Source organism: Oncorhynchus keta, chromosome 24 (assembly GCF_023373465.1).
Source record: "Oncorhynchus keta strain PuntledgeMale-10-30-2019 chromosome 24, Oket_V2, whole genome shotgun sequence".
Classification (NCBI taxonomy): domain Eukaryota; kingdom Metazoa; phylum Chordata; class Actinopteri; order Salmoniformes; family Salmonidae; genus Oncorhynchus; species Oncorhynchus keta.
The window spans coordinates 30,711,926-30,737,613 of NC_068444.1; the positions used below are offsets into that span (position 1 = coordinate 30,711,926).

A 25,688-nucleotide genomic window follows, 5' to 3' on the forward strand; every position below is an offset into this window, starting at 1 on the left:
CAAATCAAGAACAAATTCAAGAAAGCATACAGTATTATATAGAGCCATAATTGCATAGAACTTCCTTCCATCTCATATTGCTCAAATAAACAGCAAACCTGGTTTAAAAAAAACAGATAACGCAACACCTCACGGCACAACTCCTCTCCCCTATTTGACCTAGATAGTTTGTGTGTATGCATTGATATGTATGCTATGTGTGTCTTTAAAGAAAATGTATGTAGTTCTGTCCGTGAGCAGTTCTTGTCTAATGATGTTCTGTATCATGTAATTCTGTTTTGTATGGACCCCAGGAAGAGTAGCTGCTGCTTATGCAACAGCTAATGGGGATCCTAATTAAATACAAAAAACACCAAATATTCATGATAAAGATCATTTCTTTGCCACATTTTCTTCAGTTTTACTTTAGTGGCTCATTGCAAAAATATATATATTTTTTATTCTGTAAAGGCTTCCTTCTTTTCACTCTGTCATTTAGGTTAGTATTGTGGAGTAACTACAATTTTGTTGATCCATCCTCACTTTTCTCCTATCACAGCCATTCAAGTTTTTTTATTTGTATTTATTTATATCTTATTATTATTATTATTATTATTTTAAATCTCCCCAATTAGTAGTTACAGTCTTGTCCCATCACTGCAACTCCACTACGGACTCGGGAGAGGCGAAGGTCGAGAGCCATGCATCCTCCCTGCCAAGCTGCACTGCTTCTTGACACACTGCTCACTGAACCCAGAAGCCAGCTGCAACAATGTGTCGGAGGAAACACCGTCCAGACAGTGACCGAAGTCAGCTTGCAGGAGGCGGGCCCGCCACAAGACCAAACCCTGACGATGCTGGGCCAATTATGCGCTGTCTCATGGGTTTCCTGGTCACGACTGACTGTGACACAGCCTGGAATCGAACCCAGGTATGTAGTGACGCCTTATACCCCCGTGCTACTCGGGAGGCCAACTCTGTAACTGTTTTAAAGTCACCATTGGCCTCATGGTGAAATCCCAGAGTGGTTTCCTTCCTTTCTGGCAACTGGATTAGAAGAACGTCTGTATATTTGTAGTGATTGTGTGTATTTATACACCATCCAAAGTGTAATTAATAACTACCCTATGCTCAAAGTGACATTCAATATCTGTTGTTTTTTACCCATCTACCAATAGGTGCCCTTCTTTTTGAGGCATTGGAAAATCTCCCTGGTCTTTGTGGTTGAATCTTTGTTTGAAATTCACTGAGGGACCTTATGGATAATTGTATGTGTGGGGTACAGAGATGAGGTAGTCGTTCAAAAATCATGTTAAACACTATTATTGCACACAGAGTGAGTCCATGCAACTTATGTGAGATGTTTTATCCTGAACTTATTTAGGCCATAACAAAAGGGTTGAATACTTATTGACTCAAGACATTTCAGCTTTTCATTTTTTATTAATTTGTAAAAATGTCCAGAAACATAATTCCACTTTGATTTTAAAAGGTATTCTGTTTAGGTCAGTGACACAACATCTCAATTTAACCCATTTGAAATTCAGGCTGTAACACAACAAAATGTGGAACAAGTCCAGGATACTTTCTGAAGGCAATGTATGTGTGTGTGTTGTGGTGTCAGTGTAAGTATGTGCGGGTAGAGTCCAGTGTGTGTGCATAGAGTCAGTGCAAGAGTCTTAGTGCAAAAAAGGGTAAATGCAGTTAGTCTGGGTAGCCATTTGATTAGTTATTTAGCAGTCTTGTTTAGAAGTCTTGTGGCTTGCGAGTAGGAGCTGTTCAGAGTCCTGTTGGTTTCAGATTTGGTGTATTTGCACTGCTTGACGTGCGGTAGCAGAGGGAACAGTCTGTGGCTTAGGTAGATGGAGTCTTTGAAACATTTTTGGGCTTCCTCTGACATCACCTGGTATAGAGGTCCTGGATGGCAGGGAGCTCAGCCCCAGTGATATACTGGGTCGTACGCACTACCCTCTGTAGCGCCTTGCGGTCGAATGCCAAGCCGTTGTCATACCAAGCATTGATGCAGTCAGTCAAGATACTCCTGATGGTGCAGCTGTATAACGTTTTGAGGATCTGAGGGCCCATGAGGAACTTGAAGCTCTCCACCCTCTCCAGCACAGCCCCTTTGACGTGAATGGTGGCGTGCTGTGTGCAGAGTTGACAGCTCAACTGCATCGCTCACAGAAAGAAAAGAAAACCTGTCGCTCCAAATTCGCTTCATTCATTAAAATCCCCATTTAACAAACACACATCTATTTTTGTGACTACCTGGACCTACCATTTGGTTTTGAAGTATTGAAACCAAACCATATGATTTAAATAAAAATTATTTTAATAAACAACATGAAAAACAGACTGTAAGAAGCACTCATCATTTCAAAGTCTACATCCCGTATTAAACATCATATAAACACTCTAAATAGGTCCGGTGCCGGACAGGTAGCAAAAGAAGGAACTAAACTGAATCATTTGGGCTATATTATTAGCCTATTATTTCAATTAATTCAAGGCTCTCGCCTACAAATAAATACATTGTGAAGCATATGCAAGTGCAACACACTCGGCTGGCAGGAACATTATGTGCTCAGCATTTAAACAACAATTCGTTGTAGTAAATCATTTTAGTCTATAAATGTGAATTACTACGACTTAGAATTAAATGAAAATTGCTTTATTAGGCTCAGTCTGCAGTGCCTTGGAATTCACTTTTAGAAACACGAGTTTGTCCAGGGTCTGTGGCTTCAGGTTCATGCAATGGTGCCTGGAGAGCAGCGGGGAGAATACCGTCTCTGTATGGAACCATACTATGAATGCTAAACACCCTTCGGGCCACTCTTGCCAGGCTGGGCAGGGATGCAGACTTGTTTTTGGCAACAAAACAAAAAGATTTAGGCTAAATAACCCTATCAAAACGGATAGCTCCTTGAAAGAGGTCATGTCAGGCTTATCGGGACAAAATCAATGATAGCCTATTGTATTGATAATATAACGAAAATGAATTAAACGTTTAAGAGATTTGATTCTTTGTTTATAAATACTTTGCTATAGTGACAGACACACTTAGATAGCTATCCACCTCGTTCCATTCTGTTAGCATGTGCACTTAGTACATCATTATGTTTCTTTATGAAAATATTTAGCAAACTCCATGACAGTAGCTAAAGCAAAAATCAAATGTATTTATAAAGCCCTTCTTACATCAGCTGATATCTCAAAGTGCTGTACAGAAACCCAGACTAAAACCCCAAACAGCAAGCAATGCAGGTGTAGAAGCACGGCGGCTAGGAAAACCCCCCTAGAAAGGCCAGAACCTAAGAACAAACCTAGAGAAGAAAGGAAGTGGCTATAGTATCACACAATTAGCCTACAAATGCATGCTGGGCCGGGCATGCCATGAGCTTGTAAAGTGATCGCTTTTAATAGTACTGGAGCGAAATTGGAGAGGGCAAGAAGGCCAATGCTCCAGTATTTGGGAAACTCGCTCTGCGCTCGATTCAAATTGGGCACGCTCTCCAGCTCGGCTCCGCTGTGCTCTGGTATGGTCACTGTGGGGAGGAGTTGTCAAAGCACGTATTAATGAAGCCGGTGACTGATGATTTGGTAAAATCCTCAATGCCATCTGAGGAATCACCAAACATATTCCAGTCTGTGCTATAACAGACCATATACCACGGGTATGACGAAATAGTTATTTGTACTGCTCTAATTACATTGGTAACCCGTTTATAATGGCAACGAGGCACCTCTGGGGCTTGTGGTACATGGCCAATATACCAAGGCTAAGGGCTGTATCCAGGCACTGTACTACAACCCCTCGGCCCTTACTGCTTAGTTATCAATATTTAGCGGAAATGCTGACTGTTTGTAAACAATTAAAAATAACAATATCTGTGTATTAATTGTGTTATTTTCCACGTTTATATTATATGATAGCGTGGCCGAGCGGTCTAAGGCGCTGGATTAAGGCTCCAGTCTCTTCGGGGGCGTGGGTTCGAATCCCACCGCTGTCAATATATTTTAATTTGTTTTCTTATCCCGGGTGATGTACTCAGACAGTGCAAGCGGTAACTCGCGAACAGGGCATACTTTAATTATGTATACACTGTATTAACAAAACGTAGCAATGCTACTCAATTTCACACACGGTATTATGACATCAAGTACGTGATCTTATTTTAAGAGCTTTTGCGACATCTGCAGGCAAAAAAAGTTAACGTTTTTATCGCTTTGCATTGTGGGAACAGAAACAGCAGCTCCTCCCCACGTGTGGCCATGTCTGTGTGAAGCTCTACAGCCAAGCAACATGGCAGCATTCGCAGACAGCCACCTCACCTAAAGTGAACGTGAATGAAATAAAGAGAGGAACGGTCAAATGGGCAGGTGAGATTTAGTCATCAGTTTAATTGGTATACCAGTGAAAAATTATTTTAAAACAATCGAGGCCTGGCAAATAACTTTCAATTATTTTGATTGCTCGGTACATTAATAGCTAACGTTACAGATATAACGTTAGCTAGCCACAATTAGTCTGCTGTTTTGGACCGCGTTACTCTTGTTAATTCACGAATTCGTTTTGTTTAATGATTCGTTTTGACTCACTGGGTTTGGTCGAATGACTAGCTCGATAACACATATGCTAGCTAGTTAGCTATTAACGTTAGCCGCCTTAAGCAGGTGACTTGTCATGATGTTTCAATGTAAATAAGCTATGTACGCTAACGGTAGCAAATTCCACGAACGGATGTTATTTTACTGCGATAACTACACACGATGATAAAGGTATTTAGCTACGTTCTTACACCTTTAACTTAGCTACATGGCTAGTTGTTGGCTTGTTAGCTATGTTGCTTATAGTGATAATGTGTGTCTGTAGCTAACGTTAGCTAGCTCGATGGTAGTCGTGTATTAATCAGTCTGTAACACACACGTCATTGGTAACGTTATAGTTAGTCTGCTAAATAGGGGAAATATTCCTTACCAGCCAGAATGTTGAATACAATTACATTTACTCGACCAGTTGTCTGTGGGTTTTGTCCTTAAGCTTATTGGAATTTGAGACGAGGTATGCACAGGAAGGTATTGTTTACCTAATTAAATGTTATTTGTCACATGCTCCAAAACACAACAGGTGTGTAGACTTGACTGTGAACTGCTAACTTATTGACCAACAATGCAGAGTTTAAAAGTAATGAATAACAAGGCTATATACAAGAAGGTACGAGGTAGTTGAGGTTGGTGCAGCAGGGTAGCCTAGTGGTTGGAGCGTTGGACTAGTAACCGGAAGGTTGCAAGTTCAAATCCCCGAGCTGACAAGTTACAAATCTTGTTCTGCCCTGAACAGGCAGTTAACCCACTGTTTCTATGCCATCATTGAAAATAAGAATTTGTTCTTAACTGACTTGCCTAGTTAAATAAAGGTAAAACAAATATGTAGTTAGGGGTAAAAGTGACTAGGCAAACAGTATAGATAATAAACAGAGGAGTAGCAGCTTTTATGGAGAGTGTGAAAGCGGTTGTTGTGTCTGACATCCTCCTTGTAGTCTAATCATCGTCTCAGCAAACTTGATGATGGTGTCGGAGTCGTTCATGGCCAAACAGTCGTGGGTGAACATGGAGTACAGGAGGGGACTAAGCACGCACCCCTGAGGACCCCAGTGTTGAGGGTCAGCTTGGCAGATGTTACCTACCCTCACCACCTGAGGGTGGCCCATCAAAGTCCAGAATCAAGTTGCAGAGGGAGGTGTTAAGTCCCAGGGTCCCGAGCTTGGATGGACTACGGTATTGAATGCTCAACTGTAGTCAATGAACAGCATTCTCGCATAGGTATTCCTCTTGTCCAGGTGGGAGAGAGCAGTGCAATAGGGATTGAGTTGTCTGTGGATCTGTTGGGGCGTTATGCGAATTGGAGTGGATCCAGGGTTTTCATGGTTCCAGATTTGAGTCCCATGGTACAATAGTCATTTAGGCAGGTTACCTTTGAGTTCTTAGGAACAGGGACTACGGGGGTGTGCTTGAAACATGTTGGGATCACAGACTGTGATAATGAGATATTGAACATGTCTGTGAAGACACCCGCTAGCTGGTCAGCTCATGAACTGAGAACGCGCCCTGGAATTCCATCTGGCCAAGTGGCCTTGCGAGTTTGAACTTGTTTAAAAGTCTGGTTCGGTTCGGCACCGAGAATATTAACCTGTTTTTTTATTGGATATTTGGTTTTCTTTGTCAGTAGCTATTGAACCAAGCATATAATGAACATTTTATATTCTGAATCAGGGGAGGATTGAGATTTATTTAGAAAAAATTATTCAGAATATACCATGATCATGGTCATGGTATGCTGGTTCAATAGCTATTATTGAGAAAGAGAGAACCTCATATGTAATATAAAACTCTGGCGGGGCTATGGGTGGTCCTGGGAGTGTATAGGTCCACCCACTTGGGAGCCAGGCCCCACAGGTGAAGAAGCTGGGTGTGGAGGTCCTGGGCTGGCGATAACAGAACTTTTAAGTCAGAAATGGCTGTAATTATGTTGCAGCTTCAGCAACACGGACAGTGCAATAAACGCTGTTGATGTTCTGTGGTGGTCGCTGCAGCAGGGAGGAGAGCGAGACAATGGGTGCTAGTCAGTCACTTGCTGTCAAGTATGAGCCTGGCCGTGCACAATAGAATCAATTGCGGTCGGACTCCCTCTAGTCGTGTCTTACTTAGTTCATCAAACTGTGTGGTTAAAGCATCAGACAAGCTCAGTGCATATGTTTGATTAAAACACAGGTTGTCTATATATGGAAAAATACACGTTTAAAAATGTCAACCAATTGATTGGTCAAAAGAACTGATCTAGTTTCTGCAGAAATTCTTCGGTTGTGGACTGGCGTTGTTACACGTGGTCTACGGTTGTGAGGCCGGTTGGACATACTGCCTAATTCTCTAAAAGTACGTTGGAGGCGGCTTATGGTAGAGAAATTGTAACATTAAATTCTCTGGCAACAGCTCTGGTGGACATGCCTACAGTCAGCATGGCAATCGCACACTCACTCAACTTGACATCTGTTGCATTGTTGTATGACAAAACTGCACATAATAGTGACATTTTATTGTCCTCAGCACAAGGTGTGTAATAATAATGCTGTTTAATCAGCTTCTTGATATTCCACACCGGTCAGGTGGATGGGTTATCTTGTTAAAGGAGAATTGCTCACTAACAGTGATGTAAACTAATTTGGTTACGAACTTCGAGACAAATAAGCAACTGCAGAGCATGCAGCACAATTTAGACAGTTAATTTAAGTTATAAGATATCTAGCTGCCAAACATTTAATTGTGAATTCCGTACCTTAACAAGATCACCAGGCGCGTGCTTCACACAGTGAATGACTCAGATTGCTCTAGTCTTGTCGTTGTGTGCTTGTAAACAAACACCACATGGCTGGGGACTACCAGTAAGCTTCATAATGAAAATTATGTGACAGATGAACTGAAGAACGCAATCTGCTTTATCTCCTGTCTTATTGCACTAGTTAACTGCCAGGGTTTAGTTAAAGTAGCTACAAATATTCAAATGTAAACTTGTTTTGTACTCCAACAATTGTTTGATACTTCATCCTCCCTATTAAACTCCATGACACTCCCTCCATTGTCACTATTAACTTAGGGCTTGGGGCTCATTAGTATCTTGGCAAGGAAACAAAACATGAAGCGGATTTAACTTCTTTAGGAAAATAGCCCTAATGTTAGAAACAAACAATTTTGTTATCTGGAGTCAGGTGTAGTTATTTCCCATGCTATAGCACACAATATATTACATACAGCAGGACCAAAGAGTTCGGTCTGTTTTGTGTGTTAATTTTTGCCATGGAATAAATATTGCGATACTAGTATCGTCACAGCCCTATATTAACAGGAGAAAAAAGGTACTCGGCCTCGGTTGTTGTCATGACTTTAACTTTAATCTGAAGACAGTTAGCTTATTAGATGAATAACAATGTTTAATTGTTACCGGATTTTTAAATGTTTTATTATTCCTTTAACAATTAACTCATTAGGATCTGGGGCACCACGAGAGTGGTTCTTTAACCTCATAGTCCGCCCCATCCCGCATGCGGTATCGTGACTACAGCCTCAAGCTCATTACCATAACGCAACGTTAGCGATTTCTAAAAATCGCAAATGAAATGAAATAAATATGTCTGCTCTCAAGCTTATCCTTTTCTTAACAATCCTGTCGTCTCAGATTTTCAAAATATGCTTTAGAACCAGAGAAAATCAATAATTTGTGTAAGAGTGGTGATAGCTAGCTTAGCATTTAGCGTTAGCATTTAGCACACAACATATTCACAAAAACCAGCAAAGGGATCAAATAAAATAATTTACCTTTGAAGAACTTCAGATGTTTCAATGAGGAGACTCTCAGTTACATAGCAGATGTCCAGTTTTTCCTGAAAGATTCTTGTGTAGGACACATCGTTCCGTTTGTTACTATGCATTTGGCTACCGAAACTAACCGAAAATTCAGTCACCTACACGTCAAACTTTTTTCCGAATTAACTCCATAATATCGACTGAAACATGGAAAACATTGTTTGAATCAATCCTCAAGGTGTTTTGTCATATATCTCTTCATTGAAATGGCAGTCCTAGAATCCTTCTTTGTTCTCTGATTCGGATGGAAAAATACTGGTAGCTGACTTTTGCGCACCAATTTCCACACAGACACCGTGCGGGACACTTGGCAATTGTAGTCTCTTATGGTCAATCTTCCAATGATATGCCTACAAATACGTCACAATGCTGCAGACACCTTGGGGAAACGCCAGAAAGTGTCTGTTCATTCCTGTCGCATTCACAGCCATATAAGGCGATCATGGAAAACGTACCTTCAGAAATCCTGTTCATTTCCTGGTCGCTCAAACATCTTGGTTTTGCCTGAAGCTTTTGTTATAAGGCACTCACAGTGAACATCTTTGCAGTTCTGGAAACGTCAGAGTGTCTTCTTTCCAAAACTATCAATTCCAAGCATAGTCAAGCATCTTTTCGTGACAAAATATTGCGCTTAAAATGGGCACGTCGTTTTATCCAAAAATGAAATAATGCCCCTAGATGACTAACAGGTTAAAGAGTTATCATCTCCAGAGTTAAACTCTAAAGGTCTTTATCTATCACATCTATAAACAGTTAACTTATTAATACTAACCTCGTATCATATCACCATTCTAAATCTCCCTGCATCTGCAAAAATCTGAGCCTTACTTATGATTCAGTACTCCACAAATTGGTACATTTTTATTTACTAGCTAATTAAATGAGAACACAGGATAAAAACACACACACTGCACTAGTTATTGACTGGAAACATAATACGCTGAAAACAGGTCCCTAGCAGAATGACATCAACATGGATGCTTGTTAACCTCTTGCTCCTACCTGGCACGCAGGCGTCCCATCTAGAGATCTGGAAATGCAAATCCGCTACGCTAAATGCTAATAGTATTAGTTAAAACTCAAACGTTCATTAAAATACACATGCAGGGTATTGAATTAAAGCTACACTCGTTGTGAATCCAGGCAACAAGTCCGATTTTTAAAATGCTTTTCGGCGAAAGCATGAGAAGCTATTATCTGATAGCATGTAACACCCCAAAAGACCCGCAGGGGACGTAAACAAAATAATTAGCATAGTCGTCGCTACACAAACCGCACAAATAAAATATAAAACATTCATTACCTTTGACCATCTTCTTTGTTGGCACTCCTAGATGTCCCATAATCACTATTGGGTCTTTTTTTTCTCGATTAAATCGGTCCATATATAGCCTAGATATCGATCTATGAAGACTGTGTGATAAACGGAAAAAAATTGCGTTTCATAACGTAACGTCATTTTTTAAATTAAAAAAGTCGACGATAAACTTTCACAAAACACTTCGCCTAAACTTTCACAAAACACTTCGAAACACTTTTGTAATGCAACTTTAGGTATTAGTACACGTTAATAAGCGATAAAATTCATCAGGAGGCAATGTAAATTCTATAGGTGTCTGTCTGGAAAAAATGTCTGGATATTTCTCAACAAAACATCCGGTCGGAAAGAAGATTTTTAAAAGGGAATCCGGTCTGTTGATTTTAGAAGATTTTTGACAAAGGAAAACGTGTCACTTTCAGAAGGTTCAAATAATATGTTGAGCTACTTAAGACATTGGCTCGAATCTACGTCGTGCCTTTTAGATTTTGAGAATTAACCACTAAAGGAAGAAATGTTCACATTTCCCAAACTCGTCTGGTCTGTCGAATATGCTTCACGAAAGGTTCCCGGGTGTATTGCAATGTTGGGCCTGGGTTTAGCAATTCTGTGGCATCTCTAGCTCGTTTTCCATCCAATTGGTGACAGATTTTCACGTGAATATTCAATCATCTGCATTAAAACAATATGCACATTTTCCCAACAGATGTTTCCATCAAATTGATTAAATGCTGCGTGTGATAAAAAATATCTTTGGGAGTTAAATTCCCACGTACCAAATAAAAAAGTTAAATGGGTTTTTATCGCATCAATAACTCTACTGATGGTTTTCTCAAAGAAACATTGCGTTGTATAGCAAGTGTGCCCACTCTGGTATTGGCACATGTGCTCTATACTGTATCTGCTTGTATAGTTTACATGATGAGATTATTATGGACAAAAGAGCGAGATTATTTTTGTGAAACTGAAGCCAAGCATCGATCATGTAACCAGAATAAGACCCTTGATATTTATTGGAAAGTAGCCTCTGTTAGTTTGAGTGTTTCAGTCACTCAGCATTTCTTTCATCCTAGGTTGGGTCCCCAGAGGTCTGCTGCTCTTCTTTGACGTCTCTCCCAGACCTCTCCCCTCACTATGGCCAGTGAGGAGGACGATGACCCCATCATACAAGAGGTGAGTGACTAGTTTCCCCAGTTCCCCATTTACCAGTATGTTTCTGCCCAAGCCTAGGTTTGATTTTCTTGGCAAGGCGATGATGAGTGATGAAAAGAATATGAACCCAAGCCTTCTCTTTCTGTCTTCAGATTGATGTATACCTAGCTAAAAGCCTTGCGGACAAGCTATATCTGTTCCAGGTAAATCTACATCTATTCGGCATCAAGCTGTGTCGATTTGATATGTTTGTGGTAAAAGTCATTTGTTAACCTTCCTTTATCTTGATTTTTTTCTCTTTTTATAGTATCCAGTACGCCCTTCCTCTATGACCTATGATGATGTCACTCATTTATCTGCCAAGATCAAGCCCAAGCAGCAGAAGGTGTGACAGGGCTCCCTTGTTAAAGAGATTTCCATCTCCCGTTGATACCTAAATGACAACTTATGATCCATCTTGGATCAGCCTGTTAATTATAAAACATATCAGCCTGTTAATTATAAAACATTCTTGGATTACAATTTGTCTCCCTGTAGGTGGAGTTGGAGATGGCCATTAACACTCTGAGTCCTAACTACTGTCGAAGTAAAGGAGAGCAGATCGCCCTCAACGTGGACGGAACCACCTCAGAGGACTCCAACACCTACTCTGTGTGAGTGCAATACTTAGTACACTTTGTGCTGGTTCACTTCTTAGTACTCTGTCAGTCCTTACGTTTCAGTTGTGCATGTGGCATGCTGGGAATTGACACTGACCATTGATCAATCTCCTTGCAGGAAGATGATGGACAAACAGACGTTCACATCCATCCAGTCCACAACCAACACCTCCAGATACGCTGCTGCTGTCTTCAGGAAAGGTAGCTGTGTTTCTGTACATTCATATCCAATCAGCCCTCATCAGCACTGTCATTGCTCTTTATGTTAGTGTCAATATCTAAATGTTTGTCACTGACCTGTGTTGTCACCAGGGGAGCTCCACATCACACCGCTGCAGGGTATCCTTCAGATGCGACCCAGCTTCTCCTATCTGGATAAGGCTGACGGCAAACACAGAGAGCGGGAGGCCGCTAACGAAGGGGGAGACTCTTCTCAGGATGAGGTGGAGGAAGACGTCAAGGCTGTCACTGTAAGGAAACACAGTTACAATCACAGTTCTCGCACAATGATCCTCTTAAAACAATTGTTGAGCTCTGTTTCTTCGCTCTAGGTGAGGTTTTCCCGTCCTGAGTCGGACCAGGCTCGTCAGCGGCGTATCCAGTCGTACGACTTCCTTCAGAAGAAACAGGCAGAGGAGCCCTGGGTCTACCTGCACTACCACGGCCTCAACGTAATGAGGCGGTCTCATGCACTCTTTTCTGACCTCTGTGAATCCAAGTCACTGCCAATACCAATTCAACACCTACCTTATGTGTGTGTGTGTGTTTAGGATGGCCGTTCGGACCACGAGAGGCAATACCTGTACTGCCAGGCCATGGGAGGCTCCGAGAACACAGAACTGGTAAAAACACCAAAGTGAGTACTAACACGTAGCGTCCCTATTTAAGTGTCTGCTTTTGCTTTATTTTTGTGCTGCTTTTGTGTGACCTCACTTATGTCTCTTTCCTCCCACTCCCTTTATTCATCTCTTTCTTCTCTCAGGGAGTACCTGGCAATGCTCATGCCCCCTATCACAGAGGAGAAGATGTAAGTAACACTTACATGAAGTGTGTAATGTACTACTCCATGTTGTAACATTTCAGGTATGAAACCGATGTCCTGTGTGTGTATCAGTGTGAGGCCCGTAGGTCCCAGTAACGTGCTGTCCATGGCCCAGCTCCGGACCCTGCCGCTAGGTGACCAGGTCAAAACCCTGTTGAAGAACGGTACGCTCACTAACTGCTAACCTTAATGGAAATTGAAGCATTTGTACATGCTTTTCTCCATCTTATTCTTTCCATCATTTCTCTCCTCCCCTCTAGTCAAAGTGATACCGTTTGCCAACCTGATGGGTTTGTTGACCCCTGGGACAGACTCTACTGCAGTGCTGCGCTGCATCCAGCAGGTGGCACTACTGGTGCAGGGCAACTGGGTGGTCAAGAGGTGGGACCAGCAGAGCAGGACTGTGGAGGCACTAGGCCCTAGGGACCAGGTTCACAGATCAAAATCAAATCGATCCAAAATGTAGTTCTAATTCTGGTTTAGTTTTTCAATAACTAGATATGTGATTTCATGAACAGAGTTTATGCTTGAATACTAAAAATATATTTATATTGTCCCAGAAATATTTCAGGTCATGTTCCTGAAACCAATTGAACAGTTTTTTTTCTTCCCTCAGTGACGTGCTGTATCCTAAGAACAGCTGTAGTCCCCACAGTGGTGTGCCTGCTGAGGTGCTGTGTCGAGGAAGAGACTTTGTGGTGGGTCACACTGTTTATATCCCTACCATATCTCATAGCACATCTTCCTGCACAGGTCCACAGTCAAATGTACCACACGACACCGGTTCAAATTTCAAGAGACTTTGTGGTGAAATGTAAAAAAAAATCTCTTTTGAATCCTGTTAATTATCTGTTTCTCTTTTCAGATGTGGAGATTCACTCAGGAGCGCTCAGTGATGAGGAAGGAGATCACAGCCATCATCAAGGTAATCAGCTGTTTAAACAGTTGATACTACTAGTGATACATAGACCTATAGTCTCTCACCTGGCCAAAGATGGATATACACAATTAAAGTACAACTTTAAAGTACATGGTGTAACACACTCACTAACAGTTAGCCCTAGAGGGTGTTGCTAAATGTTCACACCTATTATTTTCAGCTCCTGCCGGAGGATGTGAAGGACTTCTTGGAACACATGGCGGTGCCTCGTATAAACCGTGGCTGGGAGTTCCTGTTGCCAAGCGACAGTGACTTCATCAAAAAGCACCCTGACGTGGCCCAGCGGCAGCACATGCTGTGGATTGGGATACAGAGCAAGTAAGAGACGATATTCGCGAACACACACTATCATTCACTGTTTCTCTTGGTATGGTAATGTGGAAAGAGACTGTGGGTTGATTTTATTGTTCATGGTGGTTTTGTTTGCAGATTGGAGAAGGTCTTCAACTTCTCTAAGGAGGACGTGGTATCCAAAAAGGACCCACAAACAGGTGTGTACTGATTGTGTGCTCATAGGAAAGGTATAAGGTATTTATGTGTCTCTAGCTGAAAATTGTGTGCCTCTCTGTTAAAGAAGCTATGCACGTGAGTGGCGAGCAGCGTCTGAAGGCAGCCCAAGAGCGTGCACGACAGAACCAGCCCTCTCTTCAGAAGGACCTGAGCGCTCGTCGACAGGGAAAGGGTGGAGCCGGACCGAGCGGTGAAGCCGGGGTCAGAGTCAAAGAGGAACCTGTCAGCGACGGTGAAGACGAACCCATGGACACATCCTCCTCCGCTCTCCCTAACGGGTTGGTAAACGGTTACCCATCCGCCGCCACTTCCGCTGCCTTGAATCCTCATAACGGGCACGGCGGGACTCCCACGCCCTCACCGTCACCTGAGCTGAGGGACTTTGTGTGGAACATGTTCAGGAAGCAGCATGTACTGACGCTGAGCGAAGTCAAGAGGCTGTTCAACCTCCACCTGGCCTCCCTGCCTCCCGGAGACAGCCTGTTCCACTCCATCTCAGACCGCCTACTACAGGATACTATACTGATGAGCCACTGCAAACAGATACTGGTGCCTGTGAGTATTAGAGCCCTAACCCTGCTACAGGATTAGTATCCGATGAGGTTTGGTCTTGGTTTAAGATTGTGAAAAGGACATAAGGCTGGGGATGGGGTTAGTCCCACTGGAAAGCGTAAACTGACAACCCACTGTGGTACTGGAGGATTTCAGTTAGACAGGCCTATTCTTCCACCCGATGAGTAAGCCTGGATATCCAAAGAAACAAATCCTCTCCCTGAACTAAAGAGATTGGCGTTAGGCTCCCAGCCAGATGAAACTTAGCCTCCCTGGGCTCTCTGCTACTCCTGAATGGTGGTCTCTTGCTTGCCTCCGGAGTGCGGCTATCACCTTTCCTAAACAGAATAACAAACTAACGGTGGTTTTGGTATGTGACCTATCCCTGTAGCTGCACACCAGCCTTGCTCCTGGGGGTAGGTAGTAGAGAGCAGTGATGCACTGGAGGGTTGGCCTTCTCAGGTTAAGCTCTGAATAGAGCCTGATGGCTGTGGGATTGTAGAATCTGGCTGTTCAATTGAACTACAACCCACTGGCCTGCACTGTACCTTAGGTGAAGCCTACATTTTCCAGTGAGGTGTGGCTCTTCAAACTTTGCTCTCATTTTTGTGTCCTATGGAATTAAGACATATCAGAGAAACAGTTGAATGAACATTGTTAGCATTAATACCAAGACACACCTATTGTATGGACATGGAGCTCATCTTCTCCCTCCTATCCGATCCCCTTTCAACCTGGCTTAGGTTCTTATCCTCCTCTCTCCTCAGGGGGTGGTAGGGTTTTAGACCCTGGAGGGGTGGAGGAAACCAGCCCACTGTTAAATAGCTTCTGTTATTGGCTGAGGACAAAGCCTATTACTGGTTAGAAATGGGCCATAATCACAGATCTAGGATCAGATTAACCGTAAACATTAGGCAGACGGAAGGCAGACGGAGGACAACTTCATCCTATCCCAGCAGGGGTTAATGCCTACAGGGAGTGGAGAGGGTTGATTTAGTGATTGGTTTATTTGTTTAGGTCATTTAGCAGATGCTCTTATCAAGAGCAACTTAGTCATCTTATGAACACAGCACGCCTGTCTGTAGCTGTGCATTGCCTCAGTGTTTTGTTGGGATTGGGAATAATCCAAAGTGTTGTAAAAAAAGGTCTCTTCAGTCTGTAAATCCAAGTGAAATGAGATTGTGTTGTTCACTGCAGCGGTTTCTTTCCTGTCCCCTTAGTTTCTTCAGTTGTCATTCTCTTCAATAGTTGTTTCCTTCCTCTCTTTTCTTCCCTGTAGTTTCCAGCCCAGAGCACAGCAGCTGCTGATGAGCAGAAGGTGTTTGCTGTGTGGGAGACAGGAGAGACCTTTGACAAGGTAACAACAACAGGGGCCAGGGTGGGGTTCTTTTAATCAAGTCTGTACAAATGTTTTTTTCCCCTTTTTGTTCCACATTCCTACTGCACCCATGGAATCACTCTGAGTATGTGTATGTCCTGTATTATGGTTTGAAGTCATGCAGAAATGCATTGATCATGTCTTAAGCTGCTTGCCTTCTCTGACTTGATCAGGATGTGTTTAAAGGACCCTATTCTACTGTTGACATTTCAAGATCTTGTTGTATGTCCTGCCCCTCAGCATCGTCAGGTCCTGTATGAGATCTTCATGAAGAACTACCGGGTGAGGAGGAACGTGATCCAGACCAGGCTGACGCAGGAGATGGGAGACCAGGTTACCAAGGATGATGTGGACCGCCTGCTTAAGGTACGACTGGTCTCCGAACATAGTTATAGAACTATTGAAAAGCGTCTCAAACTGGCTTCAGAAACAGGCTCTAGAATGGGCTGTTAGAACCAACTTTATAATAGGCTCAGGAACCAGCTTTAGAATGGGTTCTAGAACCAACTTATAATAGAGTTGCCATTGAGTAACTGAGTGTGTACAGAGTTGACACAGTTGCAAAGCTCTAGGAAGCCCTTCAGAACTGTTTCAAGAACCAGTTGTGTTTCTAACCTATGTTCTCTGGTCCTTTCTTATTAGGAGTGCTGTGTGAGCTTTGGAGGGATGTGGTACCTCAAGGGTACCCTACAGTCCTGACAATGTTGAGGACACGCCCCTGTGGCCACCATCAACCAACCAAACCCACTCCCCCAGAGCCTAGTGGGAGGGCTCTGTACGGGGAGGCGGGACAGCCAGACACACAAACCAATTGTAGCCCTCCTGCCCCCAGCTCTCCGGACTGGGATTGGAGGACTGAGATGTCCGTCATCTGCTCCGGTCAGAACATGACACTTGTTGTAAATGCAGCTAAAGAAGTAACTTCTAAGCTCGGCCCAAACGGAGCCGATCTGTTGGACAGAAGACCTTCCATATTCACGCTAAGGGCTGGAGCAGGAGCAGAGGAGATGTATATGACCGAGACAATACTGAAAAAATTGGAGGTGATGTACAATGCCATTATTTCCCAATCTTTTTCTCTAGTACCCCCCAGAACTGCTCATTTTTGCTCTAGCCCAGAACCGGTACACTTGATCCAACTAATGTAGGTGGGCTGGTTCAGGGTCTGAGCACAAATGTGCAGTCCTGGAGGTACTCGAGGAATGGATCGGGGAACACTGTACCAAACGTTTTGAGAATGACAAACATGTTCATTTTCACAAAGTCTGCTGCCTCATTTTGTATCGTGGCAATTTGCATATATTCCAGAATGTTATGAAGAGTGATCAGATGAATTGCAATTAATTGCAAAGTCCCTCTTTGCCATGCAAATGAACTGCACCTAAATCAACCATTTATCGGATCATAAAGAACTTCGAGGAGAGCGGTTCAATTGTTAAGGCTTCAGGGCGCCCAAGGAAGTCCAGCAAGCGCCAGGACCGTCTCCTAAAGTTGATTCAGCTGCGGGACCGGGCCACCACCAGTACAGAGCTTGCTCAGGAATGGCAGCAGGCAGGTGTGAGTGCATCTGCACACACAGTGAGGTGAAGACTTCTGGAGGATGGCCTGGTGTCAAGAAGGGCAGCAAAGAAGCCACTTCTCTCCAGGAAAAACATCAGGGATAGACGGATATTCTGCAAAAGGTACAGGGACTGGACTGCTGAGGACTGGGGTAAAGTCATTGTCTCTGATGAATCCCCTTTCTGATTGTTTGGAGCATCCGGAAAAAAAATTGTCCGGAGAAGACAAGGTGAGCGCTACCATCAGTCCTGTGTCATGCCAACAGTAAAACATCCTGAGGCCATTCATGTGTGGTGTTGCTTCTCAGCCAAGGGAGTGGGCTCTCACAATTTTGCCTAAGAACACAGCCATGAATAAAGAATGGTACCAACACATCCTCCGGGAGCACCTTCTCCCAACCATCCAGGAACAGTTTGGTGATGATCAATGTCTTTTCCAGCATGATGGAGCACCTTACCATAAGGCAAAAGTGATAACTAAGTTGCTCGGGGAAAAAAACATCAATATTTTGGGTCCATGGCCAGGAAACTCCCCAGACCTTAATCCCATTGAGAACTTGTGGTCAATCCTCAAGAGGCGGGTGGACAAACAAACAAAAAACAAAATCTGACAAACTCCAAGCATTGACTATGCAAGAATGGGCTGCCATCAGTCAGGATGTGGCCCAGAAGTTAATTGACAGCATGCCAGGGCGGATTGCAGAGGTCTTGAAAAAGAAGGGTCAACACTGCAAATATTGACTCTTTGCGTCAACTTGATGTAATTGTCAATAAAGGCCTTAGACACTTATGAAATGCCTGTAATTATACTTCATTATTCCATAGTAACATCTGACAAAAATATCTAAAGACACTGAAGCAGCAAACTTTGTGGAAATTAATATTTGTGTCATTCTCAACTTTTGGCCACGACTGTACTATGCCATTGAGAAATTAGACAATTTTGATAGTGATCCTTAATGATTTTGTTTTTGAATTATTAAGCAAATCAAATTGTATTTGTCACATGCTTCAAATACAACAACACCTTACAGTGAAATGCTTACTTACAAGCCGTTAACCACCAATGCAGTTAAAAAAAATACCTAAAAAATGTAATTAAATGGAAGTATTTTACTAGACGGAGGGTGGTGTCTGCTAAGGAAACAAGTGAATGCAGTTCATAGTCCAATTGTTTTAATTTTTTCTCTCCACAATTTCGATCTTGTCTCATCGCTGCAACTCTCCAGCGGGCTTGGGAGGTGAAGGTCGAGTCATGCGTCCTCCGAAACATGACCTGCCAATCTGCGCTTCTTAAATTACAGGTCGTAGAAACATGTCAAACTAAGTATAGAAATAATCTTTAGGATGTTATCATAAATCTTCAATACGGTTCCAACAGGAGAATTCCATTGTCTGTAGAAAAGCACTGGAACACAGGTCGCTATCATGTGAAATGCGCGTGACCAGGACCTGGCGCTCTGCCAGACCACTGACTCAAAGAGCTCTCATCCGGCCCATCACCAGTAGAAGCCTCATTCAAGTTTCTAAAGACGGTTGACATCTAGTGGAAGCCTTAGGAAGTGCAACATAACCAATATCCCACTGTGTTCAATAGGGGCTGTGTTGAATATTGACCAACCTCAGATTTCCCACTTCCTGTTTAGAAAGGTTTTTGCCTGCCATATGAGTTATGTTATACTCCGACATCATTCAAACAGTTTTAGAAACTTCAGAGTGTTTTCTATCCAATACTAATAATAATATGCATATATTAGCAACTGGGACTGAGGAGCAGGCCGTCTACTCTGGGCACCCCTGGGCACCTTTCATCCAAGCTACTCAATACTGCCCCTGCAGCCATAAGAAGTTAACACCCGCCCGCTTAACCCGGAAACCAGCTGCACCACTGTGTCGGAGGAAACACAGTTCAACTGCCGACAGAGGTCAGCCTGCAGGCGCCCGGCCCGCCATAAGTAGTCGCTAGAGCACGATAAGCCTAGTAAAGCCCCCCTGTCCTAACCCGGACTACGCTGGACCAATTGTGCACGCCCTATGGGACTCCCTATCCCGGCCGGTTGTGATACAGCCCAGGCTTGAACCCGGGTCTGTGGTGACACCGCTAGCACTGTGATACAGTGCCTTGTACCGCTGCGTCACTCGGGAGGCCCAGTCCAATGATTTTGACCTGGTAGTGGCCTTTAAAAAAAAAAAAAACATTGGTCATTTTACTATTCGCCTCCCCGGAGTTTAACCTCTAGTGACTCCCCATCCCGCATGAGGGAGCGTAATCATCGACTGGCACTAATTAGCATAACGCAACGGACATAAATATTCCTAGAAAATATTCCTATTCATGAAAATCACAAGTGAAATATATTGAGACACAGCTTAGCCTTTTGTTAATCACCCTGCCATCTCAAATTGTCAAAATATGCTTTACAGCCAAAGCTAGACAAGCATTTGTGTAAGTTTATCGATAGCCTAAGCATAGCATTTTGTCCAGCTAGCAGCAGGTAACTTGGTCACGGAAATCAGAAAAGCAATCAAATGAAATCGTTTACCTTTGAGCTTCGGATGTTTTCACTCACGAGACTCCCAGTTAGATAGCCAATGTTCCTTTTTTCCAAAATATTATTTTTGTAGGCGAAATAGCTCCGTTTGTTCTTCACGTTTGGCTGAGAAATCGCCCGGAAATTGCAGTCACGAAAACTCTGAAAAATATTCCAAATTAGCTCCATAATATCGACAAACATGGCAAACGTTGTTTATAATCAATCCTCAAGGTGTTTTTCAAATATCTATTCGATAATATATCCACCGGGACAATTGTTTTTTCAGTAGGACCGATTAGAATAATGGCTACCTCTGTATTTTACACGAGAATCACTCTGAGAGCATCAGGTGACCACTTGCACAATGTAGCCACTTACGGGTATTCTTCAACATAAATGCGTAAAACTACGTCACAACAATGTAGACACCTTGGGGAATACGGAGAAAAAGTAATCTGGTTGATAGCCCATTCACTGCTCAATAGGGACGCATTGGAACGCAGCGCTTTCAAAACGAGGCACTTCCGGATTGGATTTTTCTCAGGCTTTCGCCTGCAATATCAGTTCTGTTATACTCACAGACAATATTTTTACAGTTTTGGAAACTTTAGTGTTTTCTATCCTAAGCTGTCAATTATATGCATATTCTAGAATCTTGTCCTGACAAAATATCCTGTTTACTACGGGAACGTTATTTTTCCAAAAATGAAAATACTGCCCTCTAGTCACAATTAAGGCCTTTTAACTAGGGTAGCCCATTGCCAGTCTTGAGTTTTAAAATTCTCGTTACTCTTTTCTTGACTTTTAATTTAGGGAGAGTGGAGGAATTATAACTTTGGTTAGATATTCACTCCCCCGTCACTGATACAGACCATACAGAGGACAGCCCAGCATCGTGTTGAGGGTTGTAGACGGGTTGGCTGACATCGCGAAAATGATGTGCGCATCGATGTGGCTGGAAGGCGTAAGTTGTTATGATTCTGAACGGTCAGATAGCTAGCAACAATGACAAGTTGCAATGTGGGTGGCTCGTTTCAGCTTGTAACTTGTTAACCCTTTGACCACATACAATCACTTATTGGTGATCAATATTGAGTGGTCCCTGCAGCGTACGATCTCAAATACGTGATTGGAACAGTAGCAACATAACGTATGACGCAACAAACATCTAAACACCATTTTTTGTACTGATGGAAAGTAAAGGTCTTAAAAGGTCAAATGGAGGATTAAAGTTTATTGAGATAAAAGCGAACTTCGTCATCCAAGCATCACACGGAACACATCCACAGCTCAAACTCATTCAATAAACCAGTCTAACACAAGTTGGCGACCTAACAGCTAGACTAGTTTACAATATACCACATCTCTGGCGAGCACAAAAGACGAATGTAATGTTTAGAAAATAAATGCGTGTCAGCTAAGCTAAAAGCATCTACATTCTTTATGATGGCAGCCATGTTTTTTTAAACATTTTGCGAGAACTCCCTTATCCCAGAAGGCGACTTCACTATAATGCCGCATTCAAAACTGGGAAATTGGAAATCTCCGACTTCAGTGTATTGAAAACCACTGGGAACTCGGAAAAATAATGAGCTCCGACTGGTGAAAATTAGATTTGAACACCGTACAACTCGGTGCCTCTTTCTAAAGCTCTCACTTTCCGACGTGAAGGTCATGATTTTACCTTGTATTTTTCAGAGTTCCAAGTTGTTTTGAACGCGGCATAAGACGCAAATAAACAAAGTCAAATATGGTTGCACCCTTTGCCCAGAAAATATTATGTTAGTTTGGCCACTAATCAGCACATTACAAATCTGCATGAGCTTGTTAACCGGGGAACATGACAAGTTTACAGTTTTTGACCAATCACAAAGCAAAAAAAAATGTTATCGCCTCATAGATCACCCAAATACAAGCCTACTGCCTAGCCGTAGCATGAACAGGGCTGACAGATTTGGTTGAAACCATTTTAGTGGAGTTCGAGTGGCGTTCATTTAATTTGTGGGGGGTTTCAGTGCATGGGGGAAGGTATCGTGGGGGGATATGATGGAGGAAATATTACTATGATGGGGTTTATCAATAAATGGGGGGCAAACACAGTTTATAAACTATAAATATACTGTGTACTTAGTAATACTTGAAGTTCATATAAATGCAACCAAGTTTTGGAAGGAGAATGATAACTGACCCACAACATTCATCCCCTTAGATGGCACCAAAGCTTAATCCTGTCTAGCTCCATAGTTTACAATAACCCATTATATCTACATCCTCGCTTCACTCATGCTACGTTTTTCTGCCTACAACATAGCTGATTAGACTTACGCACCATTCAATCTGATCGCCTGCACAAACTACCTCACTTTGTTGCTTACATGACTTTGTCCACCACCCTGTTCTCATTGTCCTCGACCAGGCTAAAACCTATCCAAGCCATAATATTCAGCGCATTTGAGAAATATCTTCCTCGCTTGGTGACGAGGCAGGCCTCTGTAGGCTACATGTCCAGTGGTGATAATACGTTGACATGGTGATGAAATGTAGCCAACCTTATAGCCTAGTTTTTTTCCAGGGGAGAATAAATTTGTCATTTTTAAAAACTAAGAAAAAGTATTTAGGATGCCAGCCTTTCCCGGCCTTAGACATGTTCTGCATATGTGCTATATATGCTCATACCACGCTCTCACTTGTTGTATGCCGCTATTGTATCAAATACACCGGATTTAGTGCCTCAGGATTCCCGCCCTATCTCACACGCAGCCCCCATACAGGCTAATACCAAAGCCCTTTTCAGATAATAATACATGTAATATACATAATGTAATTTATAATACTATAGATACTCACTGCTACTATTATAGGAATAATGTTTTATAAAGCCTCATATGAAGCAGACATTGCGGTATTGATACAATGCGAGAATTGTAGAGAATAGCGACAAAATGCAACAATCAAATTCTCCCAACAGCAGGATAGAATTCTGGTACCGTGTGCTAAAAACTCACTCTGTAAGGCCCGTGTATTAATATTTAGAACTTACGTGTCAAAAGGTTAATGATGCCATGTCGTGTTTTGACTAATGTCATTTCTATGCTATTATGGCAAAAATTCACACGCTAGCTAACCAACAACTCTAATGGTGTATTTGAGGAGACAAGTGCTCATTGTGCAAATGTATTTGTTTTCAATAAACATTTGGAGAATATAATTGACATGTCAACAGTCTAAGGGCTAAACCCCCCCCCCCCCCCATAGTTGCGCACATGTTGGTTTTGTTCCGAAACAATTAGTCTAGAAAACTGATTGTTGTACAGCAATCAATTAATAGTTGGATCAACATGAGTAGATAGACACATTAAACTACTGTTGTGAGTAAACTAAAAGAGTGGAGTGTGCCGAGGACTGAGGTGAATTATAATACAGGAGTGAATTGGTGTTGAAGTTATTGCAATTTACAACCAAATACTGTCTGAATAAAACGTACATGTTTTTATTTAACCTTTTATTTAACTAGGCAAGTCAGTTAAGAACAAATTGTTATTTACAATGACAGCCTACCCCGGCCAAACCCCTTTGAGGCTGGGCCAATTGTGGGCCAATTGTGCACCGCCCTATGGGACTCCCAATCACAGCTGGATGTGACGCAGCCTGGTAGCAAATCGTTTAAACTGTGGAGGTGAATGTTACTTTGAAAGAAACTTAAACAAATTAATTTTATATTCGATAGACATATTTCAAAACTGGACAGTTATGCACGTGGTAGTGGATCCTCGTGGAAAATGTGAATAAAAACAATTGAATGTCGATTGGTTTGCTATTATTTAATGGTTAGAGTTTTGAGAAGAAAAGAGGATTGGTGATGTCTGGGAGATGAGTGGATTTAATTGTTGGCGCATTCAAAGGAAGCTAACAGAGTACATGTTAAAATATCTGCCAGCATTGTTTGGACCTGGTATGATTTGGTTAAGATATGCTTACTGCTGTGTCGCTCCTTGCTCCCATCTTAGGTCTCTATATAAGTGCCTCCGCAGACATTCAGGACAAAATAAGTAATCACTGATATTAATATAAGAGGTCAAATTAGACAAAGTTGTATGTTTTTCTGACTGTAGATGCTTTTGTTGATGTTGAAAATAGCTATCTGGCATTTCATGAAGACTTGCACAATCAGTGCAACCGTCTGAAGCATTCCACAACTTTCTGTCCATGCAATATTCAGGTTGTTCAGGTGTATTAATTTGATCAATGATCTGAATAGGCTGTTGGTTGTTTTTCCATTGGTATGTTCTTTTGCTCAATAAAAATTGCAATAATGGAAAGCCTATTGTCTGATGTTCATATCCTTGAGATAAGCTGTCACACACGGGTGGGTGTATTGCCTGATAGGTCAGTATTACATGCCCGTTGATGTACAGGTCTTGATGTGATTTAATGAGAAACAGCAGAGACACAAATGACAGAGGGAAACAGGATCTTTTAGTGGTGATAAATGATTCACTGAATTGTAATGGAGGGAACACAGCCCCTTTCATCTGTCATTCAGTCTACTCTGGCCAGTTCCATTTTTAAACCTGTACAATTAAAGACCTTTGAGTTGGATGACTCAGATCTAAGGTACATTTTGTGGTGAGGTCTAAGGTGAGTCAGAGGAACAGGAGAGGTGCAGAGACTGACCCCAGTTTAGCCCCTCCCACCAGCCTCCACTGGTACAAGCCTTATCAACATGTCTGCCAAGAACACTAGTTGACATTTACAGTAACTGTAAAATACATCCGTTAACAGTCACTCAGATTTAAAGGAGTGATGTGTGGACTCAATGGTAATCTATTTTATTCCTTGATTACTATCAACAGCATCATAGGACAGTTAATGTTACATACACAAACATTTAGCAGACGCCAATTACATACAACATTACCATATAAACAGCCGTGAATGAAGTGTAGTACATGTGTCCCACACAAGAACTCATCTCCCGTGGGCAGATTCTGCATGTACGCAAGATTTTACTTCTGGGTTAACCGATTTATACAAGGTCATGTTTTATTTGAAGAAAAAACATGTGCAAATGTATGGCACGTTTGTGTTTGAACCGGAGCATGACGACTCAGGACACCCACAGAGTGCTGTTCTCCGTCTTACAGGGACACCGAAGAGCCTTCACAAACTCCAAACCCTGGATAGAGGGGCTCAGTGAATTTGGCGTGGTGGTTCAGTGCGTCAGAGGAGACTATAAAAGGACAGAGTGCCACCAGACCAGTCCAGATACATAGAAAGGTAACCAGATACACACTTATTCTGCAAGAGTGGGAGGAGGAGACTTGTTAGGTAGTGTTTTCATTATTGTTCCAGGCAATGTAGTTGCCATCAGGACATGCCATTGCAACCGAGCCAGGTATTACCACCCCTTCCTTTTCTGCTGATTCTTGTATACAGTTGAAGTCGGAAGTTTACATGCACTTAGGTTGGAGCCATTAAAACTTGTTTTTCAACCACTCCACAAATTTCTTGTTAACAAACTATAGTTTTTGCAAGTCTGTTAGGACATCTACATTGTGCATGACACAAGTAATTTTTCCAACAATTGTTTACAGGCAGGTTATTTCACTTATAATTCACTGTATCACAATTCCAGTGGGTCAGGAGT

The 25,688-nt window shown here is 42.3% G+C and overlaps 1 protein-coding gene and 1 non-coding gene across 3 annotated transcripts; both read left to right on the forward strand.

The window, feature by feature from the left end:
- Positions 1–3,907: 3,907 nt before the first annotated feature.
- Positions 3,908–3,989, forward strand: trnal-aag (transfer RNA leucine (anticodon AAG)). The gene has a single exon. It is a non-coding gene; the product is annotated as a tRNA-Leu (tRNA).
- Positions 3,990–4,210: 221 nt separating this feature from the next.
- LOC118402997 (DNA-directed RNA polymerase III subunit RPC5-like) lies at positions 4,211–24,363 on the forward strand. Of its 2 annotated transcripts, none has more exons than XM_035801426.2 (20): positions 4,211–4,359; positions 10,789–10,888; positions 11,020–11,070; positions 11,175–11,252; positions 11,405–11,520; positions 11,645–11,727; positions 11,839–11,996; positions 12,078–12,197; positions 12,297–12,382; positions 12,509–12,553; positions 12,641–12,732; positions 12,829–12,949; positions 13,185–13,266; positions 13,434–13,493; positions 13,669–13,826; positions 13,938–13,999; positions 14,083–14,573; positions 15,850–15,927; positions 16,189–16,314; positions 16,591–24,363. In XM_035801426.2, the coding sequence occupies exons 2-20, from the start codon at positions 10,850–10,852 to the stop codon at positions 16,645–16,647; spliced, it is 2,103 nt and encodes a 700-aa protein (XP_035657319.1). In that variant the 5' UTR covers positions 4,211–4,359; positions 10,789–10,849; the 3' UTR covers positions 16,648–24,363. The 2 variants fall into 2 exon arrangements, with proteins under 2 accessions (XP_035657319.1, XP_035657320.1); XM_035801427.2 differs by having other exon boundaries at positions 14,086–14,573.
- Positions 24,364–25,688: the final 1,325 nt, after the last annotated feature.